General features: G+C 54.1%; 1 protein-coding gene across 1 annotated transcript; it reads right to left on the bottom strand.

Moving 5' to 3' along the window:
- Positions 1-9,815: 9,815 nt before the first annotated feature.
- On the bottom strand, positions 9,816-13,743 carry KBTBD13 (kelch repeat and BTB domain containing 13). Its single transcript, XM_084860877.1, has 2 exons — positions 11,219-13,743; positions 9,816-11,160 (listed from the first exon to the last, which is right to left on the bottom strand). The coding sequence occupies exon 1, from the start codon at positions 13,280-13,282 to the stop codon at positions 11,900-11,902; it is 1,383 nt and encodes a 460-aa protein (XP_084717003.1). The 5' UTR covers positions 13,283-13,743; the 3' UTR covers positions 9,816-11,160; positions 11,219-11,899.
- Positions 13,744-17,090: the final 3,347 nt, after the last annotated feature.

Here is a 17,090-nt window from a genome sequence, read left to right on the forward strand (position 1 = left end):
TCTCCAATGAGGGGCAGGGAAGGCTTCCAGAGCCCTTCCCTCCGCACAGGGACCCCGGTGTTCGCCTCCCCTCACCCTCACCTCCTAAGGGCCAGGGCTTTGTTCCTCAGAGTCAGAGAAACACTCTGACAACCAGGACTCCCAGAAACTAGCTAACTCGCTTTCTTTTTCTCTCTCCTGCCCTCCCCGTCCTGCACACTGTCCTCAGGGGACAGACATTCTCTGCAGGAGTTTGGGAGCGTTCGTGCCTTCACATTGGGGACAAGTGCGACGCTGAGTGGGGCAAGAAGTGATCACGGCTCTACTCAAAGTCATGGCCCCTTCAACCACCAAATCCTTTATTTTTTTAAAAATATAATTATATATTTATTTATTTATTTATTTATATTTATATATTTATATATTTATATATATAATTATATATATATATATATATATATATATATATATATATATATATATTTGATTTTTTACAGAAAGGAAGGGAGAGAGATAGAGAGTTAGAGACATTGATCAACTGCCTCCTGCACACCCCCAACTGGGGATGTGCCCGCAACCAAGGTACATGCCCTTGACCGGAATCGAACCTGGGACCCTTCAGTCCGCAGACCGAGGCTCTACCACTGAGCCACACCGGTTTCGGCACCAAACCCTTTACTGAGTTGCTCCCGTGCCCTCGGGCTGGCACTGGTCCCTCCGTGAAGATGCTGGGCCTATGTTCCATCAGCCCAGCTGATGAGCCGAAACTACCATCCACTACTCATCCTTCCACCCAGCAGGCCTCTATTGCCTTCCAGTTGGGCAGGAGTGGGCAAGGCGGGAAGAGGAATGAGAAGCGGCCTGACCTGGGGTGGAGGTTCCCAGTGCGAGGCTGGGCAGTGGGTGGGCAGCAGCCGGCCGGGAGCAGGTCAGCCTGTGCGGGTGACGATGGCCGGGAGCAGGTCAGCCTGTGGGGGTGACCATGGCCGTGAAGGAGGACAGAGGCTTCGGCCCAAAGGGGCCTGTGGAGGTGGCGCTTTGCTGGCTTCCCTGTGGAACTGTGTCCTCTCCGGCACCCCTGCTGGCTCCGCTCCCGGGCCAGCCAGCGATGGGGCACCCGTCCCCTCCCCACATTCCCCTCCTGGCGGGTGGCCTGCCTCCTGCCCACTCTCCTCCTGAACCTGTCCTTATAAGGCCACTCACTCAGGGGACGCGTGTTCCATGTCCTCTGGGACGTTGCCCACACAACGTCATCTGCTGTTTTATTGCTCAAGATTTTTAACCTATGATTTTATTTTTTTGTCATTGGGAAGATGTTTACAGGCTTAGCAGAGACATTAGCAGGGTGCCAGCTTAAGAGGGAAGGACGGGAGCCAGAGGCTGGGGACCCAGGGTCCCAAGGTATAGCTGAGTCACAGATTCTGAAAATTCCCTCAGCAGCCGCACAACTCCATGCACCTCAGCCAGCCCCGTGCTGGGCACAGGAGGGGCTGGGAGCGGGGCGGCCCTGAGGGACTCTGCCATGGGGTGGACAATGCATGCGCCATAAATTCTGGCGCAGCGAAGGAGGCCTCCAGGCAGACGTGAGGCTCCACACTCAGGCCTCCAGGCTGAGCGATCTTCTAGGAGGGGCCACCCTGAGCTGGGCCTTGCAGGGTGCGCAGGAGTTCTCTGCATGGGGAAGTAGAGGAAGGACATCCCACCAGTCACTCAGGCACAAGACGACCTGGGACGAGAGGCGGGATGGGAGCTCCTCGGTGTGCCTGGGAGGGAGGAGGAGTCCGGACCTTGAGGCGTTTGAACTTGACACTTGTAGCCAGGGAGCACCAGGCTGAACACAGAGGCAACAGAAGGGAGACCGTGGTGGTCGCTGCTATTTTCTTGCCACCACTTAGGGGCTATTTCTCCTCATTCTTTTTTTTTTTTTTTTTTTTTTAATATATTTTATTGATTTTTTACAGAGAGGAAGAGAGTCAGAAACACCGATGAGAGAGAGTCATTGATCAGCTGCCTCTTGCACACCCACCACTGGGGATGGGCCCGCAACCAAGGTACTTGCCCTTGACCGGAATCGAACCCGGGACCTCTCAGTCCGCAGGCCGACGCTCTAGCCACTGAGCCAAACCAGTCCCAGCTATTTCTCCTCATTCTTAAGTAGCACCTGGTGAGTGTGGAGGAATTACCTGCCTTGCCATGGGGGGCCATCTCAGTGTGCTGTCAGTCAGAGTGCCCTGTCTCCCCCTGGCCAGGGGTGGACACAGTCACCCCCGCAGGGCCAGGCACGCAGCCCTGGGCTCCTGATGCACTCACGCTGGCTGCGGCCTCACGGGGCCTGTGTGCAGTTCCTGCTGCTGCAGACCCCCAGCTGCTGGGCTCCTGGCCTTTCCGGGCCAGGTGTGCTCTCTTCCCCGGGGCGCCTGCAGCTACCTAAGGCCTTCCCGGAGAACCCTGTTCTCTTAACTTTGCTGACGACCACAGCCCCCTGCTGGGTGCAATGAGAGAACACGGGTAAGGCAGCCCCCAAAAGGGGAGAAGGGTGGGTCCTGTCACCCTGGAAACGAGAGGAAGGTCTAAGATGGCAGAGCAGGAGGAGGCAGGTTGACTGTCAGGAGGCTGGGAAGTCCTGGTTCTCACCGAGGGGTGTTATCTCATCAGGAAATCGTCATGTGGTCCCATAATTGCCAAGGGGCCGCCTCCTTCATTCCATGGTGAAGCCCTGGGGGGCAGGGCCTGCACCTGGTTTGTCTCTCTGCACCCCCTTCCCCAGCTTGTGGTTAGAGGAGGTGCTCAGAGTGTTTGCTGGATGAAGAGGAACAACGGGAAGGGAGGGAGGGAGGGAGGAGAGGCAGCCCAGGAAAGTAAGCGCTCCGAGGAGCGGCCAGGCTGAAAGGCTTCCAAAGAAGTTTCACTGAATTGCCAAGTGAAGGATTCACCCGGAAGTGTTAGGGAGCTCAGGGTACTTGGGTGACACTATCCGTGGGGTGATTTCGGGGGACAAAAGCAGCCCAGCCCCTCAGAGCCTGGAGGGACCACAGGGCTGGGGCTGGGTGAACAGAGGTCCTGGCCGCTGCAGGGAAGGCCCTGGTGTTCCTCTGCGCACGGCTCCCCAGGGCCCTGGGAAGGGACAGGCTCTCAGTCCCTTTGTGAGGTGTGAGGTGTGAGGCGTGAGGTGTGAGGTGCTCCTTTGGGGAGATGTGGCCCCTTCGATGGCAACAGGGCTGGGCAGAGACAAGCGTGGGTCACCGTCCCTGATGGGGCCAGCAGCAATGGCCGCTCTGTGGTGGGCCGGGCCGAGCGCTGAGAAGAGGCTGGTGCTGCAGGTCAAGAAAGCCGCTACCCCTGTCTCTGTAATGAGGAGCTTTGCTCTGTCCACCCCAGCCCCAGGCCATGGGGGACTGTGGCCGAGGGGATGGTTTAATAGCAATCCAGAGCTATTTTCAGGGTTCAGGGTAGGTCACTGTTTCTGCTGCTAAGAGAAGCATTTTGAGCTCCCTGGGGGTGCAGGGCCTTCGTTTACAGGGGCTAGGCCTTCTGAGAATCTGGTGAAAGGACTCACATGCCTACCCCTGAACCTTACCTGCCCTACAGCCCTAAGACAGTGCGGGGTCAAGAAATTCAATTCTGGAGATGATGCCTTCCCGGAGGAATAGTGGGAGAGGAAGGGAGAGGGAGAGAGAGATCAAAACATCAATGATGAAAGAGAATCACTGATTGGCTGCCTCCTGCATACCTCCTACTAGGGAACAAGCCCACAACTGGGCATGTGTTCTGACCAGGAATCAAACAGTGACCTCTTGGTTCATAGGTTGATTCTCAACCACTGAGCCACACCAGCCAGGCAGGAGGAGGTGATTCTAAGGCCAAAGGCTCTCTTTGGGGCTCCCAATCATGTAGTCATTAATTGCCTTCTCCATCTGAAGCCAGAACAATTGCTGCTGCCAAGTTTAGCCACTGTCCTCCCCTGAGAATAGAGAGCTTTCTGGTTTATTGATACTTGCTGTGGGCTGGGCACCGTCCTAAGCTCTTTCTGTGCCCTCTCTCTCTCACTTCGACAGCCCTATTGACAGATGCCACCTGACGTTAGGAGTGACGAACGGTCACATGATTAGGAGTGCTAGAGCTGGTTTGGAATCCAGAACATCTGAGCTAGAAGCTGGAGCACCTGAGCTCCCCTCACCACGGGCCTGCACAGTCCCCTCACCTGGCCACACAGCAAGTGTGTGCATCAGATGGGGCTATGTCTTCAATGAAAGGTGCAACGTTGGGCACAGAGAGGTAGGGCAGCTAGCCCCAAGTAACCCAGCAAATGGGTGGCAGGACTGGGCCTGGAGTGAGGGTATCTAGGGCTCCTCCTGAGTACCCAGCAGGATGTCTGATTAAACCTGGTAAAGGCCAGGTCTGGCCAGAGAACCAGGCCCTCCCGAGAGGTGGGGCCTGCAGACCTGCCTCGTCCCCCACTTGGGAGGGGGGCAGAAGCTGTGCACCCTGGAGCACATGCATCTGGTTCCGTTCCCATTCCCAGCCACTCCTCCGAGAGCTTCTAAAGGTCACTTTGTTCCCCTCAAACTCAAGTGGCTTGGGAGGCAAGTCCCCAGCTTCCGGTCACCGAGGCACCACCCCTTCTGGTAAGACATTCCTCCGGTTCCCATCACTGTACAATCAGGCCACGGCCCTGAAATGGACAAGTTGCTGTATTCTCTCTGTGCCCACACTAACCGCTCAGTGACACATGCCCAGAGAGACCAGGGCCAGAGGGGACAGGCATGTATTTTGGCAGGAAGAAGAGAGCATCTCAAATTGGGAGACTTGAGGAAAGGAGCCATCTACAAAGAGTGGAAGGCCGCTGTAGGGAGAGTGGAAGGCTAGTGACAGGACAGAGAGTCCTCACCTCTCCTGCACCTGGGACTGAGCGGCCGTGCAGATGGGGCCACCCGGCAGGAGCTGTGACCTGGTGAGTGGAGGAAGAAGATGGGTGCGAGGCAGCCCTGCGGAGAGGGATCCAGGAACAAAGTCCCTTGACTTCCCACTCCTCCCCACCCCCACCTTCTGCTAGAGCCCCCCATTTGGAGCCAGAATCGGGAGAAAAACCCATCGATATAACCCAAAAGGACAGCCTCCTGGGTGTGGAGCATGAGAAGGGGAGAGTGAACCTGGAGGGGCAGACAGGAGCCGGGCAGCACAGGGCAGGGCTTGGAATTGGTATCCATCTTCCGTAGTTACCACCTCCGACACTTGCTGTGGCTCCCCACTTCCTACAGAGGAAGGCCCACGTTCTCAGCCTGGCACTGCAGGCTCTTCACACCTCAGGCTCCAGCCTCTCCTCCCCACCCGAGAGCCACAGGTGCTCCACACAGCAGCTCTGCACGGGGATGTACATCCCATCGTCATCAACATTTTACACAGAGACCCAGTTTGCCTGAGGTGACACAGCTGGCAAGTGATGGAGCTGCCAGGTGCCTGCCACCAAAGCCGACGCTTACCCGTTCTGCCATCCTGAGTGCTGAGAACATCAACAGCAGAACCACAGGCAGCTCGTCACAGGAAGGGTCTCAATAAAGGGGTGGGGAGAAGGAGTAAAAGGAAGGGAGGAGAAAGGAGTGCAAAAGATGAGCATAACATATGCTGAGGTAGGTTCTCATCTTACTCTCATACCTGACAGAGCCAGGGTTTGACTAAAATACCAGCTGGTTACCTGCCAGCTTCTGCAGAGTGGTGCCTGCAAGATTCTCAGTCCCTAGTTTTGACCCCAACCCAATGCTACGTCCCTCAGAGCACCTGAAATTGCCTCTGCCAATCACGACTTGGAGTTAGGCCCCTGTTAGAATGAAAATGTTAATTGGGCTAATGGCATCAGGCCACCCTTACAGTTGTCAAAAGTGTGTGTGTGTCTGTGTGTGTGTGTGTGTGTGTGTGTGTGTGTTTTGAAGGCCCCAGGTGCCTAAATACTACAATTAGAGATCAACTTGTCCCCACCTGCTGAATGAAAGCAGAATGCTCAAAGAGTGGGACCAAGAGAAGTGAGACTTCCTGGAAAGAATAAGGATGGAAGTCTGGAATCAGGGCGCAGGCCTGATGGGTCATTTGGGGGAAGGCAGCACAAGAGAGGCAGCATGGTGTAGTGACAGAATTCTAGAGACGTGGGTTTGGCCCCGGGTTGTCCACTTGGCTTCCTTCTCCTCCCGGTAAAAAGAGTGGGGTTGGATGAGATGCTTACATCCTGTTCCAAGACCCCGTGGCCCCACAAAAGGCCCCCTTTCTCTTTTGTCAGCAGCTGAGAGACACCAGAGTGGGGCTCCCTCTGTCCATGCTTCCCCACTTCAGCTGGACAGAATCAGGATGGCTGCAGGGACACTGCTGGGTGAATCCTAGGAGACTCCTCCATTGGGACCCCATATCCTGTGCCCGTGACAGGCCTGCTCCGAGGTGGCCTGTCTGCCCACAGCTGTGTCTCCCACCAGCACGGTTAATTTGCTGCTGCTCCTGGGAAGTGACAGCAACTTGACGCAAAGTAATTAGGATGAAAAAGAGGCCCAGCTGCTTGGGGCCAAAGGAAAATAAACAGACCAGCCCTGTGTGTATTCCACCGCCAAGAGCAGCAATTCTTCACAGGGTGATTACCACTTCCAGCTCCAGCCTCCTCCCCTCCACAGACGGCAGAGAAGTGGCCTACCAGCTGCTGCTGCTCCCAGACCCCACTCTTCCCACAGGGGACCTGACAGCCCAGCACCTCCGCAGGAAGGTCTCCCTCATTACCTGGCCCCCTACCCCTGCAGAAATGAAATCTACCAGCCTCTGGGTTTTTCCTTTGGTTGATTGACCAATTCATTCATTCTTCTGACATCCATTGAGTGCCATTCATTCGTTAAAGATTTATTGAGCCCCTACTATGTTCCAGTCACTGTTCTGGGTCCTGGCTCCGTTTTAGTAGGAGGAACAGACACTAAACAAGTAAAAATATAGCATGGTTGCCCTAGCTGCTTTGGCTCAGTAGATAAAGGGCCAGCCTGTGGACTGAAGAGTCCCAGGTTTGATTCCCATCAAGGGCACATGCCCCGGTTACAGGCTTGATCCCCAGTCGGGGATATGCAGGAGGCAGCTAATCAATGATTCCCTCTTATCATTGATGTTTCTATATCTCTCTCCCTCTTCATTCCTCTCTTAAATCAATAAAATATATATTTAAATATATATATAGCATGGTAGACAATGCTAGATGCTATGGAAGAAAGAGAAGCCATAAAGGGGAGTATGGAATGTAGAGAAAGAAGAGGTAGATTTTAAAGGAGGGTGGTCAGGAAATGAAAGTGACATCTAAGCAAAGACCTGCAGGAAGTGGGGGTGAGCCAGGCAGCCAGTGAGGGAGGTGTGCCCGGCAGAGGGACACCGTGCAAAGGCCCTGAGGTGTGCCCGTGTTCAGTGAGGCTGGGGGCGAGGGGTGAGAGAAGTCAGAAAGGAAATGGACTTTGGTTTTTCACTCATGTGAGCAGAGAGGCAACAGGACTGGCTGGCATTTCATTCTGGCTGCCATGTGAGCAGACTGAAGGGAGGCCAGCAGGGAAGCAGGCCCTGGGTGAAGTGTGAGAAGGTCTGGCTTCTCCTGCCTCTGTCACCAGGCTACATAAGCAGAACAGGATAACTTCCAGCGAGAGGAAAGCTTGGGGTGCAGGACATCCAGACATTAACTCTCCGGGTCAAGGAGAGAGAGACAGAGAGAGAGAGAGAGAGAGAGAGAGAGAGAGAGAGAGAGAGAACAACGGAAGAGAGCTGCAGGGAGTTGGGCTGCAGGGCTGTCATGGAGGTTCAGAAAAACACTCCTTGCTGCATGGCACACCGGTGTGCCACATATACTAGTACCGTGGTCGGCAAATTGTGGCTCGCGAGCCACATGCTGCTCTTTGCCCCCTTGTGTGTGGCTCTTCCACAAAATACCACGGCCTGGGCGAGTCTATTTTGAAGAAGTGGCATTAGAAGTTTAAGTTTTAAAAATTTGGCTCTCAAAAGAAATTTCAATCATTGCTGACATATACACATAAGGAACTGCTTGACATTGAAATTGGGTCTCAAAAGAACTGTTAGCCCAGAAAGAAACTCACTACAGACTGATTCATATGCCTTTCAGCATAACCATTATTGCTTGTCTCATTTTCGATTCTTGTAAGTATATTTCCAGTAGGACATGATTTCACTCACCTAGGGGAAATGGTGAACAACATAGGCTGATGAACAAGAACAGACCCAGAGATAAGGAGCCATGGGTCAGACTGTTGGACCCCAAAGGGAGGGTGGGGATAAAAGGGAGAGATCAACCAAAGGACTTGTGTGCCTAACCAGTGGTCAAGGACAATAGGGAAGGTGGGGGCATGAGTGGGAAGGGGTGGGGGATTGGAATGGGGGGTTGAGGACAAATATGTGATACCTTAATCAATAAAGAAATTAAAAAATAATAAATTTTTAAAAAGAAATTTCAATTGTTGCACTGTTGACATTTGGCTTTGTTAACTAATGAGTTTGCCGACCACTGTACCAGATCTCTGGGATGACAGATTTCCCATAGTGGGCCGCCAGGCTGGGGCAGAGGGATTTCCGTACCTGCAAACTAGGCACGGGGACAATCCTTGCCAAGCATGTCAGGTTGTGGGAGGAACACGGAGTCTGACCTTTGGGGCCAGAGTAGAGGATGAGCCATTATGGAAACTTCCCCATACTTCCTGAGAGGGAGTCTCTGTGAAAGTGCAAACAGCCCAGGGCCTCCACCAGGCACTGACACTCTTGTCTCCCAGCTAGATCCTAAGGCAGAAGAACCCAGGACAGTTAATGTTCCCCTTGGAGGAGGAGGAAAAGGGCTGGGTACAGCAAAATGGATGAACTACTCAAAGTAGAGGTGCTGAGAGAAGGTAATGGAGGGGAGTGTTAAGGACACAGGCAGAAACACCCCGTCCATCTTAGAATGTCAGCCAAGCAAGGAGGCAACAACAGAAAATAAGCGTGTGGTCCTGGGTTCAAAGCTGGGCTCTGCTACTTCCTAGATGTGTCTCTTCCAATCTCATACCTTTGGGTGTTTTGGGCTATTTTTCTTCCTTCTTCTTTAAGAAGGGAGTAGGAGTGTTGGTGAGATGTCTATCACTAAAAAATTCTTACAAAGCTTAAATAAGTCAACTGTGGGAAAGCTGTAAACATTGCATTGTTACTATGCACACAAGACAGCCCAGAAAGGGCTGCTCTGGATCAAGGAACAACCAAATCTCAGGAGCCAGCAGGCCCCATCTGGGCTGGTCCATGCAGCCAGCTGCAAAAGCTGACCAACACAAGGCTCTGTGGATCGAGAGCAAATGAGCTGACAGATCTTGAGATTGCAAGTCTCAGGGTCGTCAGCCCTGGACTGAGCAGAGAGCACTGTGTTAAGTAGGCAAAAGGAGGACTGTGTGTCCTTTCAATGTCATCCTGGGCAGAATTGAAGAGCTAAGAGTTACGCAAGTCTCTAGGACAGTGGTCGGCAAACTCATTAGTCAGCAGAGCCAAATATCAACAGTACAACAATTGATATTTCTTTTGAGAGCTGAAAATAGACTTCTATGCATGGGCCATGAAGTTTCAATCACACTGTACACGCATGCCTGCATGTGGTATTTTGTGGGAGAGCCACACTCAAGGGGCCAAAGAGCGGCATGTGGCTTGGGAGCCGCAGTTTGCCAACCACCGCTCTAGGGGAATGTACTTTGCTTTTATAGTTTACTACTGATCAGTGTCCTGGCTTAGAACTTACATGCTACTATGCATTTGCAAGTATAAATATGTATAAGCATGTATGTGAAGATGCAAAGGATTTTAGTCCAGTAGAGAACCACACAATTTATGGTTTTATTGACTTGTAAGACATTAACCAGTTTCATTTCTTACCTCAGCAAACTTACTTCAGTATGTCTTTCCCAACTAAATATACAAATCTCTGCATCTCAAATGCTCCTTGGAGAAACCAGTTTACCATTCCTCTGGTTCCCTTCTTAAAAGAGTTAAGTAAGTCTTGGATAAAAGTTATGCTTTGACAAAACCCCAAAATGAGGACTCTGCCATACTTTGGCATGGGCCAGTGGCTGTGGGCCAGGCAATCAGCCTCTGAGCCTCACATATCTCATCTGCCACAGGGAGAAGGCACCCGACTCCAAGACTGAGGTAGGGCTGCAGTGGGGAGAGGGACGGGAAGGTACATCATTCACAGGATGCAGAAGGCAGGACTCATTGTTATGACTCATCACATTAGGCTAGTCCAGGGCTAGAAGGTCCCAGCCTCTGAGGGCTGCATTCTCCCAGGCTTGGGACACAAACCAGGGGAAAGGCAGGTAGGGCAGCCCTGATGCTAGACTCCGTGTGCAGGAGGTGCCGTGCTGATGCTGCATTCTCCACTTGTGATGAGGCCAGGATTTCCCATGGGCCTCGGGTCCTGGAGGATGGAGACCTTTCAGGACCACACAGGGGCATGGAAAGGATGGAGGACTGGAGTGCGAATCTGACTAGGAGCCAGGGTGGGGTATTCTAAAGGAGGGATAAGTGTCTTCAACCAACACCAGGTCCCTAACTAGAGGTCTCTGTAGCCTGTCAGAACCTCATCATATTATTTTGTGGGGAGGAAAGTGCCCAGCTCAACTGACAGCACAATAGGATCTCTACCCTTGCTATCTGCATACTTGTGTGGCTGCACACGCACATGCAAACACACACAGAGAATGATGTCAGTCAGGGGTCCAATAAGCAGTGTAGGCGGCTAAGGTCAACAACAGCCAACCCTGCACAGAAGGGAGCACAGAGCCAACAGAAAGAGAAGAAGAGGAAAGGCATTCCAGGCCCAGGGAACAGCAGGAACAGAGGCTGGAAGGCAGAAGTAACCTACAGAATGTGGGGGAAGGATAAGATGAGGCCCTCAGAACTGTCTGAGTGACCTGTAATCAGGGAAGTTAATAATCCACTGCCCCTGTGGTGATGGTAAAAAGGGAGTGGACAAGGGTTTCCAACTGGGTTCTCTCCTGCAGGGCCACACCCCGTAAGGGGTATGAGAACCCCCTTTTTCCTCATAGGTCTCACTCCAGGTTCAGTTCAGTTATTATCTCTATAAGCCAGCCCGCCTTGCCCCGTCCTGGAATGCCTTCATTGGTAGCTGTTCTGCCTTAAACCCTGGGTTCACAGACTCTTCCCATTTGCTTAAGCCTTCTCCCCACCTCTCCTCTCCTGAGCTCTCTGTCTCCACCATATGAACCTCCCCTTTCATCAGCTAATTATCCCAAGTATTTCCTCATAGAGTTAGTGTACCCTCCTTCCTGGAGTTAGTACTTTTCCTCTCCCTATTTTCCTTTGCCCTGATTTCCTCGGTACTTTGTTTTTTATATATTGGGGGTAGGGGTGGGGGGCAGGAGTTTGTTTTTGCACGTTGCCTTCAACCCTTTGTGGACCAAGACATAAGTATGTGTAAGCCTTTTGTTGTCCTGTCAATGTTCTGTTAAGACGAATTGTTTTGGACAAAATTCTAAGCTTTGTGAACTACAGATTACATTAGGGCAAGCACTATGCAGGGCCCATAGTAGTTGCCTAATTCTTGCCTCGTGATTGGCAGTTTAACATTACTTAACCCACTCCTAGCCATGCTCAATTACTGGTCCATCATTCACCTACAAGCCTAGGTGATAAAAATCCCACTCCCCTGCCCTTTCCACTGACCCCCAGCTCTCAGAAAAGCTCAAATAATTTGAGGGCTCACACCCCTGCATTGCTCCCTGAGTTTCTTGGACATGTACACACCACCAAAAGACATGCGATTTAGACCTCGCAATCGGAGAGAGAGAGACGTTCCCTGACCAACTAAGGCCAGCCTCGTAGACTCAGCCACAGCCCAGGGAAGACTCTGGAGGTCGTCCCCTCCTAAAGCCAGGGGTCACAGTTCGGGCGTTGTCAAGGCCACAGGCCCCGGAGCACCGAGAGGCAGCCTCAGGAGAAAGGTCTGCAACGAGCCGGGCCGCGGGAAGCCCGCCTTTTCCCTGAGCAGCCGCCACGTGCTGCCCTCGATGGCGTAGAGCAGCGTGAACATGCGGTTGACGGTGTAGACAGTGTCGCCGCGCACCACCGCCGTGAAGAGCGCCCCCTTGCTGTTGACGAACTGGCCGGGCAGCGCCGTCCACTGGCCCGTGGCCAGGTTGAGGCAGTCGATGGCGCAGTGCAGGAAGTCGTCTGACGGCCCGTTGCGCACCACGTAGAGGCTGTCGCGGTGGGCCACCATGTAGTGGCCGTAGCTCTGCGGCCGCTGCAGGTCGGCCACCGGCAGCCAGGCGTCGGCCCGCCCCGCGTACTCCACCACGGCCGTGGTGTCCGCCGGCCGCCACAGGCACACGAAGAGGCGCCCGCGCGCCTGGGCGCAGGGCACGCCGGCGGCCGGCTGCGGCAGGTCCGCCACGAAGCTCCAGCAGCCCGTGGCCGGGTCGTAGCGCTCCACGGAGCTCATGGCGGTCCTCTGGAACTCGCCGCCGATGGCGTAGAGGCGGCCGTCGAAGCCGGCCAGCGCCGTGTCGTAGCGCGGCTGGTGCGGGCTGGGGATCGCGCGCCACGTGCCGCCGTGGTCGTCGGGGTCGTAGCAGAAGCCCAGCTCCACCACCTCCTTGCTGGCGCCGCGCACGCCGCCCACGATGTAGAGCTTGTTGCCCAGCGTGGCCACGCCCGCCAGCAGCGTGCTGGCCTCCAGCGGCAGCGCGGCCAGCGTGCGCCACGCGTTCTCCTCCTCGTCCAGGTAGCACACGGTGCGCGACGCGTCCTCCAGGAAGCCCGGCGCCGGCGTGTGCGTGCTCACGGCCACGTAGCTGCTGGGCCGCAGCGCCGCCACGTAGGCGCGCGCCTCCGGCAGCGCCAGCTCGGCCGCCAGCTCGCGCGCGCCGTCGCGGATGAAGAGCGCGGCGCTGTGGAACACGTCCCGCAGGCCGAAGGCGGCCGCCGCGTCGCACAGCGCCGCGCAGTTGTCGGACGTGAGGCTGTGCTCCAGGAAGCGCGCCAGCGCGGGCGCCTGCAGGAAGGCGGCGCACTCCACGGCCTGCAGCAGGTCGTCCGCCGCCTCCAGCGCCGGCCGCTCGCCGCGCAGCACCCGCAGCGCCGTGCGGAAGCCGCCGGGGCTCAGCGCGCCCAGGCGCACCTCGGCCGCGCGCGCCTCCCGCATGCCCGAGCGGAAGAGGCCGCGGAAGAAGCCGCAGTGCTCCACCAGCAGGGCCCGGTCGGCCTGGAAGAGCTGGCCGTCCACCCACACCTGCACCGGGACCTGCGGGCTTGGAAGCATGGCGAGCCGGAGGGCGGGGAGCCGCCGCTGGGGGGGACCTGGGTTCAGCGGCCACAGACTCTGGGGCTCCCCACCCCCGGAGCAGCGGAAAAACACTTCCCCGGGATATAAATATATCCCTGGCTAAAGATAGGATGGCTCATGTGATGTGGTGGCTGGCAGGTTGTAGGGCCCTGCGCGCAGAGGGCATCAGAGACCTGCACGGTCACCCAGTCCTTCATGGGAAATGATAGGAGTGCCCACATACTGAGCATCCACCTGCGGCCTGCTGGGCAGTGTGAGAGATGCTTACAAAGATAACCTGTTTAACCTGCACTACACCAGCGGCATGCTTTTCTGTAAGCAAGTGCCCTCGCTACCAGACCCTCTGTTTCCTCAAAATGGGGCTAATAATAACACCTCTTTCACGGTACAGGCATCCCCTGCTTCTTTAAAGTTCGCTTTATGCCGCTTTGCTTTCTTGAAAGACCCACATTACTATCTGTTTTCACTAACTAAAAGGTTAGTATCTGAAAATCAAAAACAAGCGTTCAGTGTTTTGTAACCAATCCCTATAGGAGCAGCTAGTACCCTGAGCAGCAGCCAGAGTGGCCCTTCCAAGCTCCTTCCCTGGAATTACACTCAGCATCTCAACATCAACCCGCATAACTCTATACTGTGTCTGAGCATCTCTGCTTTCTTTATTTTCTGCATCCATTAGCAAGATAATGGCTTTTTCGCTTTTAGGCTATTTCGATTTGCAAAAGGTTTTGTAGGAACACTACTTTCGGATAATTGGGACAATATCTGTAGTGTTCAGAATAAGGTTCAGAAACTATTCCGTGACTTGTTCAGGGTCATTCAACTGGGAAGAAGCAAGGACGGATTAATACCTAGCCCACACCATCGGCTGGTGGGCACGGAGTACTTGGGCACTGGAGGGACGAGGCAGAGGTTGAACAAATAGGTGAGCCAGACGGGTCTGGAGCAGAGTGCTAACCTGGTGTGCGCCCTGACTCTGGCCTAGTCCAATCTCATTTTGAGCCTGGATTTTCTTCTCTAAAAATGGGAGATTAGCACGTATCTAAAAAGCCCCTGAATGTGGAAATACTTGACTTGGGATGAGAATGGGAAGCTGATGTCTACTACACACTTGCCAGCACTCCTCCACTTCTGTGTCTTTAAACCTTCTGAAAAGGAAAATGGGGCTGCGGATCATGTATCTCTGGATGAGAAGAAGGGCTTCTTGAAATAATAATAGCACTTAAATTGCACTGTGCGTCAGACACTTTTGTAAGCACATTAATTCCCATAATTATTGTAACAATCCTATGAGTAAATGCTATTATTTTCCCTCGTTTGATAGTTATTTTCTACTTATTGGATATAGCAACACTATGACTTAATTTTTTATTTTTATTGATTTCATAGAGGAAGGGAGAGGGAGAGAGAAAAACATTAATGATGACAGAGAATCATCAATCGGCTGCCTCCTGAATACACACACACACACACACACACACACACACACACACACCCGCTAGGGATCCAACCCACAACCCAGGCATGAGCCCTAACAGGATTCATAGGTTGACACTCAACCACTGAGCCACACCAGCCGGACAGTTACATACTATTAATGGCCCCACTTCATAGACTAAGAGACTAAGGCACTAAGAGGTTGTCACATGCTCGAGGTCACATGGCTGGAAAGTGGCAGAGCTAGGACTGGCGTGCAGCCAGTCTGACTAGAGCATGTGCCCCTAACCCTGTGCCTGCTGTCTCTCTCTACTACAAATGCTGGGCCAGGAGGTCACAATTGGAAGGAACCTCAGGCTCATAAGGCTCAACACCTTTATTAATAGTGGAAGATCAGAAAGAGAATTGCCCAGGGTCATTTAGCTGGGGCAGACAGTCCCAAGCCGCCTGCTGTCCAACCGTGGGGCAGTTTTCCCCCTGCACCGAACTTTCTTGCGTGACTGCCTAAGAGTCTGGGTCCCAAAATGTCAGTTGGAAGGGAGCTTAGTGATTATTTTCTCCTGCCATCTCATTCTACTGGTGGGGAAACTGAGGCCCAGACCTGTGTAGGATGAAACCTGCCATTCTGGAGATGTTCAGCTGCAGGACTGCTTCAGGAGGATGGAGAGGCTCACAGTGACCAAGTGGGAGCTGGGAGGGGGCAGGAGAGTTTTCCTTCCCCACGACACAAGCACGCACAGACCCTCACGTCCGAATCTGCAGAGCCAACACAAATGTGCCTCCCCTGCCAGGGAACTGCCACCCAGTTCACTACATCAAAGCAGGTCTGGGATGTGGGGACCACTTTTGTGAGCCTGGGAAGCCAGAGGCCTGGAGGAGGCAGCCAGAAATATCCTAGATGCTCTGCCCTAGGGACCAGACAGGAAGAGGAAGTGGAGTGGGGAGGGGGGGAGGCAGGAGTCCCCATGAACACTATCCCAGGCCCTCTGCCAGCTTCTTTCCTTCCCGGAGGCCAGTCACTGGCTGTCAGGGGACATTGGGACCATCTCCCTGTTGGAAGAATATAGACTCTGCAATGCCTGGTCTTCACGCTCCTCGCTGGTGGGCTGGGGCGTAGGAAGTGGGTATCTGACTATTCCCATTTCACAGACGAGGAAAGGGAGGCCCGGAGACGGAACGGGCCTTTCCTTGATTATGAACAAAGATGTGGGACTGGATTGGACCCTGTCCACGGATCCCAGGTCCCAGCCCAGCTGCCTCTCCTCACCAGCACTACTCGAGGAGAGAAACTGCTGTCTCCAAGCTCAAGCTAAGAGGCGGGGCTGAGAAGGGGCTGACACCCAGGAGGCCACAGTTTCCTCCCAAATGGCCTGTTTCAGGTAGGTAGTCACTGGCAGACACAACCAGATGGAGCCATTGCCTGGACTGCTCCTGAGAACTTGCGGGGAAAGGAGAGCAAATCCCTCCTGGCTGAAGCTTGCTCCCAATCTCTCATTCCCCCAAGTCCAGCCCAGGCTTGAGTGTGCTGGGACTCTGGTGCACTCACCAGCTCCCACCCTTCGGAGCCAGCAGTAGGGAGGGGTTCACCCAAGGTGGGGGTCATGGTTCTGAGGCTGGGCGGAGGATCAGGCCTTTGGCTCTGCCCCAAGACCCCAGTGGGGTGTTGTCTGCAGATGGTGAGTTTCCTCCCCCCAGGCAGTGAGCATCCCTCTGGGACTCGGAGAGGACAGGAACGATCCTGGCTGTGGGCAGCCCACGGAGTTCCCAGGCCCTGCCTGACCTCACACCAGCCTCCTCCTCCACTTTGCACCCCTAATGCTGTGCAAGGTTGGAGGTGGGGGAAATGAAAGGAGCTGTGCATCAGACTTCCTGGGCCTTTCTAGAGCATATGCCCAGTCTTTTTTGTCTCTATACAGAACGATTGGCCCACAGGAAGGGGTCTGTTATGTGCACTTCCGGGCCCTAACCTAAGTAGGAGTCCCAGTCTGATGGAGGAGACATAGCCCTTGCCCTGGGAGGGGTCCCCACAGTCTGATGGGGGACCCCTGTCCTTTGCTGCCCCTGGTGGTATTTCTACACACGGGGTAGTGAGGAACTCACCTGGACCTGGCAAAAGAAGAACACTGGACTAGGAATCAGTATTACTGCCAGGCTCTGATGCTGGGGACTGGCACTGCTTTGATTTGCAAAAGCTACCCAACCCTCTCTGGGCCTCAGTTCTCCATCTGTAAAATGGAACTCTGGATCTTATTTCCAAGGTCTGTTCAGCTTTGACATCTGAGTTTATCATTGTACAACCACAGGAGAGGCTGCCATGTTGTCCCTCCAGAGAAGGCCGAGACATCACAAC

Source organism: Pipistrellus hanaki, assembly GCF_964339955.1.
Source record: "Pipistrellus hanaki genome assembly, chromosome: 1".
Lineage (NCBI taxonomy): Eukaryota > Metazoa > Chordata > Mammalia > Chiroptera > Vespertilionidae > Pipistrellus > Pipistrellus hanaki.

Bases quoted from the DNA above. Each gene is read 5' to 3' on its own strand.
- KBTBD13 (XM_084860877.1), bottom strand. From the start codon at position 13,282: ATGCTTCCAAGCCCGCAGGTCCCGGTGCAGGTGTGGGTGGACGGCCAG.